The sequence below is a fragment of the Carcharodon carcharias genome, chromosome 11, assembly GCF_017639515.1.
Source record: "Carcharodon carcharias isolate sCarCar2 chromosome 11, sCarCar2.pri, whole genome shotgun sequence".
In the NCBI taxonomy this organism is placed as follows: Eukaryota; Metazoa; Chordata; class Chondrichthyes; order Lamniformes; family Lamnidae; genus Carcharodon; species Carcharodon carcharias.
In genome coordinates this window covers 102583727-102596421 of record NC_054477.1, presented here as the reverse complement: position 1 = coordinate 102596421, position 12695 = coordinate 102583727, and the positions used below count along the sequence as shown (strand labels likewise).

Genomic DNA, 12695 nt, shown 5'->3' with positions numbered 1-12695 from the left:
ACGTTTGATGTTCTGATAAAGATCAATGGAGTATACCTTGACTTTGCATGACTTTGCCCATTGAGTGAAAGGGGTTTGGCAGTGTGTTCTACATCTCTCCCTATTTCTATTTCCATTGAAATTTATTAAAATTGGGGAGATGTAACATAGGCCACTGGCTTGCTGTTAACCCCTTCACGCAAACGCACAAAATTAAGACCAACCCCAGTACTTCCAAACTCACAGAAATTGTGTTTACTCCTGATTTTTGTAATAGCTCTGTATATGTAATTATTTTTCCTTACAAGAACCAAATTTCTCTGTCAAAAATATACTTTAGTTTTAACACTAAAAATGCCACATAAATTATACTTCTTTAAACTTTGTACTTGAATGATACATCACAAATAATGTTGGAGAATATATTTTCCCTCCTCTTCAGCTCACTTTTTCTCATGTCAACCATTGCAAGGCAAATTGGATTCATCGTTTATTCTCCCCACCTCCCCATTTGCTCTGTTGTTGATCTACTTCTGTTCTGTCAGCTAGCTGTGCGTACTTGTCAATCTCAAAGTGAATCAGCAAAATACATGCAATCCATATAATCTTCAAACTTTTTACAACAATAACCTACTCCCAAGTTTTCATAATAGTCTGTGTCAGATGGATAATGTTTTTTAATAAAGGTTATCACTGCTGCCAGTAGGTTAATCATAGAATTGAACATCACAGGAGGCCATTCGACCCATTATGCCTGTGCTTGTTCTTTGAAAGAGCTGTCTAATTAACACACTCTACTTATTTACTGTAAGATTGGTCATTGCTATGAGATTTCATTACTTTTCATGAAGAATATTATGAAAATGAAAGTTGTTATTGTCTCCTAGTCCAGCAATGCTGTCATGCCAAATGGTTAATTTGAACCGGTTCTGTAGATATAACAATAACTCATGTGACAGGATCATGAGAAACAATAGTTAACACATTAAAATTAAAGTACTGGAAATGGAATTAAATTTTTCAACTATCATGCTAGGAACAGTGACGATCTCAAAAGCTGCAAGCTACCAAACACTGTTTGCTTCATTTAAATTAACATTGACAAAATATGGAGTTTTGTGCTATGAACTTGATTTCATTAGAGAGTGGGCTGTTGGAAGTAATTCCATCCATGACTTTGTAGAATTTTGAATGATTGGTAATTATAGGCAAGAATCTCTTTTGTCTGTAAATAAAGCCTGGAATAATAATCCTGAGTGCTCAAACCTGGTGTAGCCTACTCTCAATACCATTTAAAGGTAATAAGTACTGAATTGAGTATTGTATTTTACAAGAAATTATGAGCACATTTGGAGAAGATTTCCTCCCATGTATTACTGATATCATAAATATGATGGAGAATTTCTAGCGTTCGCTTTCCTTTAAAATATTAGAAATGTTCTAAAGTGATGCATTAAAATGTTGTTAGAGATTACAGTTGGAGAATATCTTCCCACTAAGTTTACAAGATTGCTATCAGAGAGAGTCATTCCTTCTGGGACAATACAATGTTTTCCACATAATTGACTAAATAGGACTCTGATTCTATCATATTACATGGTAACTAGTTGTAATGCGCAAAGCACAACATGTTAGTACAGAGCTCTGTGCACCTGCATGCTTACTTACATGTGCAGAGCTCCACATCCCTTCAAATTATCCTTTTAAGTTTGGAAGGAACAGGCAGTAGCTTTAATTTTCTGGTAACATTGAAAATGCAATGCTAAGTTTATAAAATATTCAAGAGACCATTCAATAATTTTGTTAAAACTCCAGCAATACACCAATATAAATAATATTTTACCTGGCGCTAAACCCCAGTGGAGTCTCTTGTCACTTGGCTTTAGTACCTGTGAGAGTAGGATTAAAATCTGACTACTGCCAAAACATCTTTGTATCAGTGTGAAAGTACAAGTACAGCTGCAGCTTAATAGTCAAAGTACTGACGGAAAGGAAGTTTACCCATCTGAGCCATTATCTTTTCAAATTAGGGTAAAATTATTTTGGTTAAAGCCATCACAGAAGTTTACAGTGGAAATAAGGGGCTGCTCAATGTATATACAGCACCTAGTATAGACGAGAAGCAATTACTACTAATTGCTGACTGTATCATTTCACATAATAAAACAAACAGTACTTGAGTAATGGTTTGGTATTCCATCAGCTGCTTTCGTTTAAAATACCAAACATATGTTGATACTAAACAGAGACATACAAGCTCTTAAATAGAAACTAATAGATTGCTGGATTTCTAACTGTGAAACAAAATAAATTTTATACTAACATTTTACGCATGGATTTTTAAAATTTAATCAAATGTTTATTTTTATCATTTCAAAAATAGTCATTTACAAAGAAATTTGCTTTAGCTGCAGAATTTATACAAACAATGCTCAGAAATTAAATAATTTGCACACATATTGTTTTCCATAATCTTGTCAAATAATTCCATACTGTTTCAATTGTATTTTCATATTCCAACTGGATGAAAGTGAAACAAGATCAATTAATCACTTATTTCAGGTTGCTCGAGCTTTGTTTGTCCATAAGAATCTGACTCAGTTCAGTAAAGCTCATTTGGTGTCAGAAAGGACTCTTGATATAACATCTGCTGTTACATGTTCACTATTGCTGCTTTGTCCCATCTATGTAGCTTCACTCAACAACTTCGGAATTGAAGGCAGCCTGAAATGACAGACATCAGTTTTATATATTCTTCAAAAGTAAAGCACTGAATTAATACTTGTTTAAAAAAAACTGAAAAGACAACAATCTTGAGGATTTATAGGTCCTTTTTGAGAAAGAAGTGTCCTTTTTAGCTCCCATCAACATTTGGCAGGGTGATACAAGGTGCTATCATATGCTAAAACAAAACACAGAACATATTAGAAGAATACCAATATTAAATAGGTTTGATCAATTAACTGACAATTAACTGTATTTTCTTGTAGTTTGTAATCAATTTTGTTTTTCCATTTACCAAATGTAAACTTGTGACTTAGGCTGATTTACCCAAGTTAACTCAATAGCTGTGTACAATGCAAAAAGAAATAGTAGCTTATGAGTTATTGCAGTCTGACAATCTATGGTCATCTCATTATTGAAGCTAAGTGCAATTCTCAACATAGATGTTGCAGTCGTACCTTATTTTTTTCTGGTTCCTTGGTCAGCCAAAGAAGGAAGCAACAATTGTCTTGGATCTCCTGTTTTTGATCGTTGGAGTTCAAGGTCCAGCCATTTTGTTTTTAAGAAAATGAAGTATTGAGATCAATCACAGATCCAGCTGTGCAAGTTTATGCTTTTTAAACAAAATGTTCAGTTTTGTAAAGAAAACACTAGACTTATTCAATATGCTGTAGTTTTGACCTGTAAACAATGGATTAGTTGATTGTTAATCAGATTGGAACTCTGTAACTTATAATTTCTTCATACCAAACACATTTGAAACCCAAATGTTGGTAACTTCAAAGTACTGTCCAGATGTTACTTGTAAACAATGGGTTGATCATATAATTGATCAGTTATACTGTATAACTTATAGATCCAAATCATTCACTGATTTCTTTTCTAATGTATATGAAGCTATTGTTGTCTTTAATGGGATCTCAACCTCTGCAACACTGTATTCTTTTCTTCTGTGCTTCCTTTTTCTAAACGAAATGTGGCACACCAAAGCAAAAACCAAAGTAAAGAGCCCAACGCACAAAGCTGATAGTGCTATCAACACAGTCTCACATGGAAACACATCCAGTTCTGTTTGAAAAGGGTCAGTTCTCGTCTCTGGTGGACTTTCCTCTATCCTGATGCCAGGATCTTTCCTCAGCAGGTTTTCTATGTAGCTCTCATTGCTTAATGTTTCATTGACAAAAAGGTTGACTATAACTGTGCTGTGAAGTGGTTCTGGATATCCATGATCGCTGACTTTGACAAGCAATCTGTATAATCCATGATCATTCTTCACCAAAGCTTCATGCAATGTAATGTTACCAGTGCCTGCGTTAATGACAAAAGTCTCTGGACGGGGCCCTCTGTGGCCAATGATACTATAAGCAATGACAGCGTTCATTCCTGTGTCCTTATCAACAGCATACACTTCGGTAATTGAAGAGCCAGGAACCGTGGATGGAAGTACCAGAAGAAAAGAAAGGTTAGACTGAGGAAACAAAACCAAAGGTGGGTTATCATTGACATCTATCAGAAGCACTGTCACTTTAGCAATAGCAGACAGAGCAGGTTCTCCTCCATCCATAGCTTGAACCCACAGAATGTACGAGCTCTGTTGTTCCCTGTCCAAGGGGGCATTTGCCATAAGGTTTCCCTTGCCTGTGTCTATGACAAAGTGCCCACTACCATTGAGTATGGACAAGGCTATCCAGCCATTATTTCCAGCATCAGGATCGATAACCCCGATCACACCAATCTCACTAAAACTTGGGTAGTCTTCAGGAACAAAGAAACTGAAGTCTTTGTTGATGAATCTAGGGCTGTTGTCATTGGCATCAAGGACAGTGAGGAGAACGGTGGCAGTCGATTCCCGAGCTGGAGACCCACCATCTATAGCTCTGATAATGAATCTGTACTTTTCCTGTTCTTCTCTATCTAAGGATGCTGACACTGTCAAACTCCCACTGAATTGATCTAAAACAAAGATGGGAGGCGCATTAGGGCCCAGACCGTAAGTGATGGTTCCCATTTCTCTGCTGTCGGCATCTGTGGCCTTCACTTTAATGAGGAAGCTGTTTGGAGGATTGTTCTCCTCAATGGTCACATTTACCAAGGAGTCGGTGAAGATGGGGGAATTATCGTTTTCGTCAATGAGTTGTATTTTGATGTGGGTCCTGAGAGTTAACTTTTTGGCGTTCTCTGCCACTACAGTCACTTCATGCACCTGCTGGACCTCATAGTCCAGAGGCTGCGCTGTTTCTAGCAGGTACTCGTCTTGAAAAGGCCGGTAAGGCAGCAGGCGGAAAGCGGCTCCTCCCTCCAGGTAACAGCGGACCGGCCGCTGCTGCTCGTGTTCGGTGACGGTGAAGAAGGCGATGGGGGTCCGGGCGGGCTCGCTTTCCCTCAGATAAACCACCCCCTCGGCCTGGAGGGCGATGTAGCGGGGGCTCAGCGCAGGGGGGCCGGACATAACGGGCAAGATGCTCACTTGGACGGCGGCGGTGACGGGGATGCAGCCGGTGCCGGTGGCGAGCACGGTGAGCCGGTGAAGCAGGGCGCCGCTCGCCGGGATGGGGGAGGCCAGGCGGATGGTGCCGGAGCTCCTGTCCAGGCTGAAGAGTTGGGTGGAAGTTTTCGGGACCCGGTCTCCGTACGAGTAGACGATGTGAGCGTTATAGCCGAGGTCAGGGTCCCGGGCCCGGAGCCGGGTCACTTCGGTGCCCACAGAAATGTTGGAGTAAAGGCTGAAGCTGAGCTCCGGCTCCGGGAACTCGGGGCAGTTATCGTTAATATCGGTGACCGAAACGGTGAGGGTGGCGGTACCGGAGAGCCGGGGAGATCCACTATCCACGGCCACTAACTTCATCACATAGACATCCCGGAGCTCCCGGTCTAAGGGCAGCTCCAGCACTAAGAAGGGGAGCGGCTGAGCGCCCCCAGGCTGCTCGCTGCTCAGGGAGAAGGCGGCCTCGGCACCTTCCAGCCGGTAGGTGAGCAAACCATTCGCGCCCGGGTCCAGGTCCTCGGCCGGAGGCTCCAGCGGGTAACGGGAGGCCGGCGCGGCGTTCTCCGCCACGGATACGCCGATACTGGCGGCCGGGAATCGCGGCGGGTTGTCGTTCACATCCTCCACCAGCACCCTGAGCTTGAGCAGCCTGAAGAGGCGGGCAGGCAGCACGATGACATCCAAGAGCAGAAAGCACTCCGCTCCCTGCCAGGGCTCGGGGCACAGCTCCTCCCGGTCCAGCACCGAGGCCGAGGTCCGCAACTCGCCCGTGTCCCGGTTCAGATCCACGAAGCGCCCGTGCCCGGGCTCCGACGCCAGGTTGTAGGTGACTCCCGTCTCCGCCGAGCTTCCCAACTTCAGGTCGATGGCCAGGTTCCCGATGAAGGTCCCGCTCGGTGACTCTTCCTTCACTCGGTAAACCAGCTCGGATGCCAGGCTACAGCTGGCAAGGAAAAGTACATACAGGAGCATGCCCTGCTGCAAAAGAAATACATTAACAGTGATTCAGGAAGTTAGTTCAGCTGGCAAAAATGACATTACAATTATCCTGACACTTTCGGCAACAGTTCAGTGGGAGTGGGACAAACGTGTTGACGCTGTAAACTGTCATCCAATTCCTCAAAAACTAGTTTGCTTCAGGATGGTCTAAATATTCGGTTTACATGAACACTGGCTTCTTACCTGGATCTTTAGATGGTGGACGGGACATCGACTCCGGCTCTGCTCCATTCTGACCTGGGCTTCCAGGGATTAGGAGCGATTTGCTGTACTCTGGCTGAGTTTCGGTGCACTCTCCTTTCCTCCCGGGCTTCTCATTCTCACCCCGGATTAGTGAATGGGGAGATTGATGCTGCTCGTCACCAGCCGCCACGCCCACTCTTATTATGCAAATCTTGCTCACATTTAGTCAGCAAGCCAATATCTGCTGGACTGAAGCACGAAGCTCAAAGTACACGATATAGCGGCATGTAAAAACATACCAAATGTCAAACTGCATAAGAACTATCCAACTATATTGGGATAGTTACACTAAATAGGAACAGTCTAACAATATAGGGACATGTAAAGTATATAGCGACAGTTAAATTATACAAAAACAAAACCTTACATTTATGTAGAGCTTTTAACATAGCAAAGCGTACTTGTAATACAGAGCTTGAATATTGATGAAAAGAGAGACGTTTTGCTGAAGCTTTTCATCTTGCACTCATCAGGACAAACACAAGAATGCCCAATTTCAAACCATCACAATAATTAATACTACAGGAGAAAAAGGTGCTGATTGGTTGGCTAGCTGATTCTGATTGGTCGCGGCATTGCATGGGGAAAGCAAGTTCCCTGGTAATTAAAAAAAAGGTGCAATGCTTGAATACATTCCTTTTGTTTGCAGAGAAACAGTCCCTGTGTATGAAAGTGTGTTGCTTATAGCAAGCGTAAATGAGCCACCTTATGAGTTAGACTGTCTTAAATTGGTTGTTAGTGTAGCTATCAGCACATTCAGGATAGTTCAGCATGTGCTGCCCAATCGTGGCATCACTTCTAACAGTAAACATTTTGTTTTGGGTTTTGCAAGTGTGGGCTGGTTGAGCATAGATTCCAGCATCCGCACTATTTTGCTTTTATCTGATTTCAGATTGTACTTTTTTAATTTATTCTTTCATGGGATGTGGGAGTTGCAGGCAAGGTTTGTTGTTCATCTCTAATTTCCCTTGAATTGAGTGGCTTGCTCAGCCATTTCAGAGGGCAGTTAAGCATCGACCTCATTGTTGTAGATCCGGAGTCACATATAGACCAGACCAGGCCCAACCATCTTCAGCTGCTTCATCAATGACCTTCCTTCCATTATAAGGTCAGAAGTGGGGATCTTTTTTATTTATTTACGGGATGTGGGCATTGCTGGCTAGACCAGCATTTATTGCCCACCCCAGTTGCCCTTGAGAAGGTGGTGGTGAGCTGCCTTCTTGAACTGCTTCAGGCACTGTGGTGTTCCCATGTATCTGCTGCCCTTGTCCTTCTAGATGGTAGCAGTCCTGGGTTTGGAAGGTGCTACCTAAGGAGCTTGGTGAGTTTCTGCAGTGCACCTTGTAGATGGTACACGAAGCTGCCACTGTTTGTCGACGGTGGAGGGAGTGAATGTTTGTGGAAGGGGTGCCAATCAAGCTGGCTGCTTTATCCTGGATGGTGTCAAGCTTCTTGAGGGCTGTTGGAGCTGCACTCATCCAGGAAATTGGAGAGTATTCCATCACATTCCTGATTTGTGACTTGCAGATGGTGGACAGGCTTTGGGGAGTCAGGAGGTGAGTTACTCTCCGCAGGATTCCTAGCATCTGACCTCCTCTTGGAGCCAAAGTTTTTATATAGTCCAGTTCAGTTTCAGGTCAATGGTAACACCCCAGGATGTTGATAGTGGGGTTTGAGTGATGGTAATGCCATGGAATGTCAAGGGATGATGGTTAGATTCTCACTTGTCTGAGATGTTCATTGCCTGGCACCTGTCTGGTGTGAATGTTACTTGCCGCTTGTCAGCCCAAGCCTGAATATTGTCCAAGTCTTGTTGCATTTGGACATGGACTGCTTCAGAATCTGAGGAGTCATGAATGGTGCTGAACATTGTGCAATCATCAGTGAACATCGCCACTTCTAACCTTATGATGGAGGGAAGGTCATTGATGAAGCAGCTGAAGATAGTTGGATCTAGGACGCTACCCTGAGGAACTCCTTTGCGCATGATTGCACAATGTTCAGCACCATTTGCCACTCCTCAGATGCTGAAGCAGTTCAGGTCCAAATACAGCAAGACCTGGATAATATCCAGGCTTGGGCTGACAAGTGGCAAGTAACATTCATGCCACACAAATGCCAGGCAATGGCCATCTCTAACAAGAGAGAATCTTACTATCGCTCCTTGACATTCAATGGCATTACCATCGCTAAATTCACCATTATCACATCCTGGGGGTCACCTTCAACAGCATTTGCCAAACCCATGACTATTACCATCTAGAAGGACAAGGGCAGCAGCCATATGGGAACACCAGCACCTGGAAGTTCCTCTCCAAGCCACTCACCATCCTGACTTGGAAATATATCATTGTTCCTTCACTTACTGAGTCAAAATCCTGGTGCTCCCCCACAAACAGCACTGTGGGTGTCCCTACACCACATGGACTAGTTCAAGAAGGCAGCTCACCACCACCTTTTCAATGGCAATTAGGGATGAGCAATAAATGCTGGCCGAACCAGCGAGGCCCACATCCCATGAATGAATAAAAAAAGGTAAGGATGGCAGATTTTGTTTCCTGAAGGACATTAGTGAACCAAATGGGTTTTTAAGACAATTGATGATTGTTTCATGGCACCATCACTGAGACTAGCTGTACCACCACCACACCCCCCCACCCACCTACTGCCCACCTCTCAAACACTGCCCATTATGAAAAACTGAAGGAATATGCTCTTTTATTCGATCAGCCAATAATAGTAACTATCTGGTATTACATCAGCATGCAAATTCATACACGATGTTGCCCATTCCCTTCTCCACGGCAATGCCTCAGCCAATCTGAGTCGACTTGCCAACCTATCAGCACCCTTTTCTCCTGTGGTATAAATTGTTGTGATTGCTTGAAATTTGGTATTCTTGCATTCATCCTGATGATCGCAAGATGAAAAGCTTCAACAACATCTCTATTTTCAGCAATATTCAAATACTGCACTACCAGATGGCTGCTGAAGTGTAGTTACTGTGGTAAAGTAAGAAAATGCAGCAGCCAACTTGTGTACAGCAAATACCCAGAAACAACAATGAGATAATGATCAGGGTATTCTTTTACTTAGTGATCTGGATGAAGGAGAAATGTTGGCTACAACACCTCTTTTTTGGATATTGCCATTGGGGTCTTTTATGCCCACCTGGTATTGTAGATGTGGCCTTGATTCAACATCTCGCCCAAAAGATAGCACTACCGGCAGTGCAACATTTCCTTCAGCAATGCACTGAAATGTGATCCTAGGTGTGCCTCTAGATAGGGCCAGGTGTCTTTCAGACGCCCTTTGAAAGTGACACATTGATCCTTAAGATACACCCTAGGGGCAACCAATCACACCATAAAATGGGTTCAACATGCTCCAATTTCTACCCCTCTTTGCTTCTCCCTTTTAAATTTTCTTTTTAAAACATTGATGCTATAGGCATGTATTTTGCATTAAGAATAAGGGCAAGTCTAACAGCATTCACCACTACAATGGAGTAAATCAGACAGCAACTTCCAAGTCCATTCATGTACAGTTAAATGCAGAAACCAAGAAGTGCTGATTTACCCTGTTTCCACACAAGCTTTGCCATATGAATCTCACTGATAGACTCCACATTGAAATCCATATAAGGGCATGACATTGCCATATGTACCCACTGGTTGTCCATAACAACACACCAGAAAGAGCTCAGGTAAATTCAGATTTCAAAAATATAAGTTTTACTTATTGCCAAGCCTCCTCTCTGGTACTGAAATTTTTATTTTACAAGTGTGGAATCTCAATCCTTCAGAATTTAATTAGTTGGGAATTTTTTTTTTACTTTTTTTTCTTTCTGTGTCTTTTTTCTCTCTTTCTCTTCATCCCATCCTTATTTCTTTATGTTTATTTAAATGCAGTACATGATTTTGCATTAAATTAAAAATTCTAATCTATATTTTCTGGTTTATTCGCTGTGTGTCTCAGTAAGAATTTGTCAATTTGATTGCATGAAGAGCCATGTCATTACTTGCGCTGTTCATACATGTCACAGATTTCCGTAGAGGCTACCGCACTGAAGATGATCCTTAGCAACTGTAAGTTGCCAATCAGAATCTTGTGAAAAGTCCCTGGTGAGCATGATGAACAGTGAGCGCTGTTCCTTCATTGCTGACTGTAACATCTAAATCGTTATCATCCAAAATCTTGGAAGCGTAATTTAAAGGATAGGGCACTGGCAAATGATAACTTCTTATAAACAAAAACAAAAATACCTGGAAAAACTCAGCATGCCCACATGTCCGTCCTTGACTTGCTGCATTGTTCCAGTGAATCTCAATGCAAACCGGAGGAACAGCACCTCATCTTCCGACTGGGCACTTTACAGCCTTCCGGACTGAATATTGAGTTCAACAATATTAGATCATGAACTCTCCCCTCCATCCCCACCCCCTTTCTGATATTCCCCCTCCTTTTTGTTTTTTCCAATAATTTATATAGATTTTTCTTTTCCCACCTATTTCCATTATTTTTAAATGTATTTCCATCCATTGTTTTATCTCTACTTTTTAGCCTATTTCGATTCCTTCACCCCACCCCACCCTCACTAGGGCTATCTGTACCTTGCTCGTCCTGCTTTCTACCCTTAATTAGCACATTCCTTAGATAATATCACCATCTTCAACACCTTTGTCCTTTTGTCTGTGACATCTTTTGGTTATCTCCACCTATCACTGGCCCTCTATCCAGCTCTTCTTGTCTCCCCCCAGCCCCCCCGTCTTAAACCAGCTTATATTTCATCTCTCTTCTATTTTTACTTAGTTCTGTTGAAGGGTCATTCGGACTCGAAACATTAACTGTGCTCCTCTCCGCAGATGCTGCCAGACCTGCTGAGTTTTTCCAGGTATTTTTGTTTTTGTTTTGGATTTCCAGCATCCACAGTTTTTTGCTGATAACTTTTTATACTTTTGATAGCAATTCTGCTTTGCTTTTGCTGATGATCACTCTCTAAATTGTGTTATGTGATTAAAAATGAGAGTGAGGGGTGTGAACTGCTTGCCACCCCCTCCCCCCCTCCAGAAGCAAAGTGGCTGGAAGCCAACTCACTCCATGCCAGCCCACCCAGCCATAATACACTGCGGGTGGGCTAAATTGGTGTACAGTGGGACTTCTGTGGCACGCCCTTGGGAGCTGCTGGCTAAAAGATGGGCCAGCAGCTCCATCGCTCCAAGCAGCACTAGAGCTCAGTAGTGGGTGCTGCTGGGACTGCAGCAAGAAGACCAAAGGGGAACATGGCTGCCCTGAGAAGGTAAGTCCTGGAATTTTAGCCCAGGGAGTAGGGAGAGGGAGGCCGGGTCCTGTCGGGCAAACAGCACGGAAGAAAAGGGGGGATGACATCTTGTGGGGAGTTTCCCAGATGTTTGCAGAGCATCCCCCAAATGAGTTGCTCCTTTCCTTCCTGCCTTTGTTTATGTAGGCCTATAAAAATGGTCTGCCCGTTCCTGCCCGAATGTTCATGCCAACCATAATATGGTGTGGGCATATTAGTCAAGTCGATAGGCTTGTTAACAAACCTAAATGATACTTCATTATTTATTTACATATGGCGGGTGAACTCTGATTTTGGCACCTGCCCACATAGCACATTATGGGCATGAGTTTGGGGTGGGCGGAAAGGTGATGGCCAGTTGACCTATTTTACATGCCCCGCCTCCTGATGAAAACACACTCAGCGAGGGCAAAATCCATCCCCGAGATTAATCATTACAGGAAGAACTCTGCAATTTTATGCTCACAGCAGAGAGATAGAGAGATTCACCAGGAGCAAAAGTCCGAGCATTGTGCCTTGTTTTGATAATCCATCCTGTGTATAAGGATAGGAAACACAAGATCATGGAATTACTCTTTAGGTATAATCTTTAGCTTGGGTAATACAGTTCTTGATTCAGAGCAGTAGGTATGAAGAAATAAAATCTGCAGTGGCCAGATAGGATCACATCATATTGTTTATTGGTTTTGAAAAGAGTGAAAGATTTGCATTTATAAAGCATCTTTCATGACCTCAGGACTTCCAAAAGCACTTTACAATGAAGCAAATTGGAAATGTAGTTGCTGTTATAATGTAGGAAATACAGCCATCAATTTGTGCACAGCTAGATCCCACAAGCATTTTGAGAAAAATGACCAGGTAATTTTTTTTTGGTCATGTTGGCAGAGGAATAAACATTGGCCAAGGCACAAGGAGAACTCCCCTATTCTTCAAAATGCTGTAGTA

The 12695-nt window shown here is 42.6% G+C and overlaps 1 protein-coding gene across 4 annotated transcripts; it reads right to left on the bottom strand.

Moving 5' to 3' along the window:
* Window positions 1-2345: 2345 nt before the first annotated feature.
* LOC121283821 (protocadherin-20) lies at window positions 2346-6515 on the bottom strand. Of its 4 annotated transcripts, none has more exons than XR_005944394.1 (3): window positions 6371-6515; window positions 3162-6166; window positions 2346-2881 (listed from the first exon to the last, which is right to left on the bottom strand). XR_005944394.1 is itself a non-coding variant. In XM_041198587.1 (2 exons), the coding sequence occupies exons 1-2, from the start codon at window positions 6416-6418 to the stop codon at window positions 3554-3556; spliced, it is 2661 nt and encodes an 886-aa protein (XP_041054521.1). In that variant the 5' UTR covers window positions 6419-6515; the 3' UTR covers window positions 2889-3553. The 4 variants fall into 4 exon arrangements, 1 of the variants encoding a protein (XP_041054521.1); XR_005944393.1 differs by having other exon boundaries at window positions 2346-2703; XR_005944395.1 differs by having other exon boundaries at window positions 2346-2703; window positions 3162-6163.
* Between the last annotated feature and the right edge of the window lie 6180 nt (window positions 6516-12695).

What these genes read in the sequence shown, in the direction of transcription:
- LOC121283821 (XM_041198587.1), bottom strand. Translation starts at nt 6,418, where the DNA reads ATGGAGCAGAGCCGGAGTCGATGTCCCGTCCACCATCTAAAGATCCAG. An exon ending in TCCACCATCTAAAGATCCAG is followed by an intron (nt 6,167 to 6,370) that starts GTAAGAAGCCAG and finishes TTTCTTTTGCAG; the next exon opens with CAGGGCATGCTCCTGTATGT.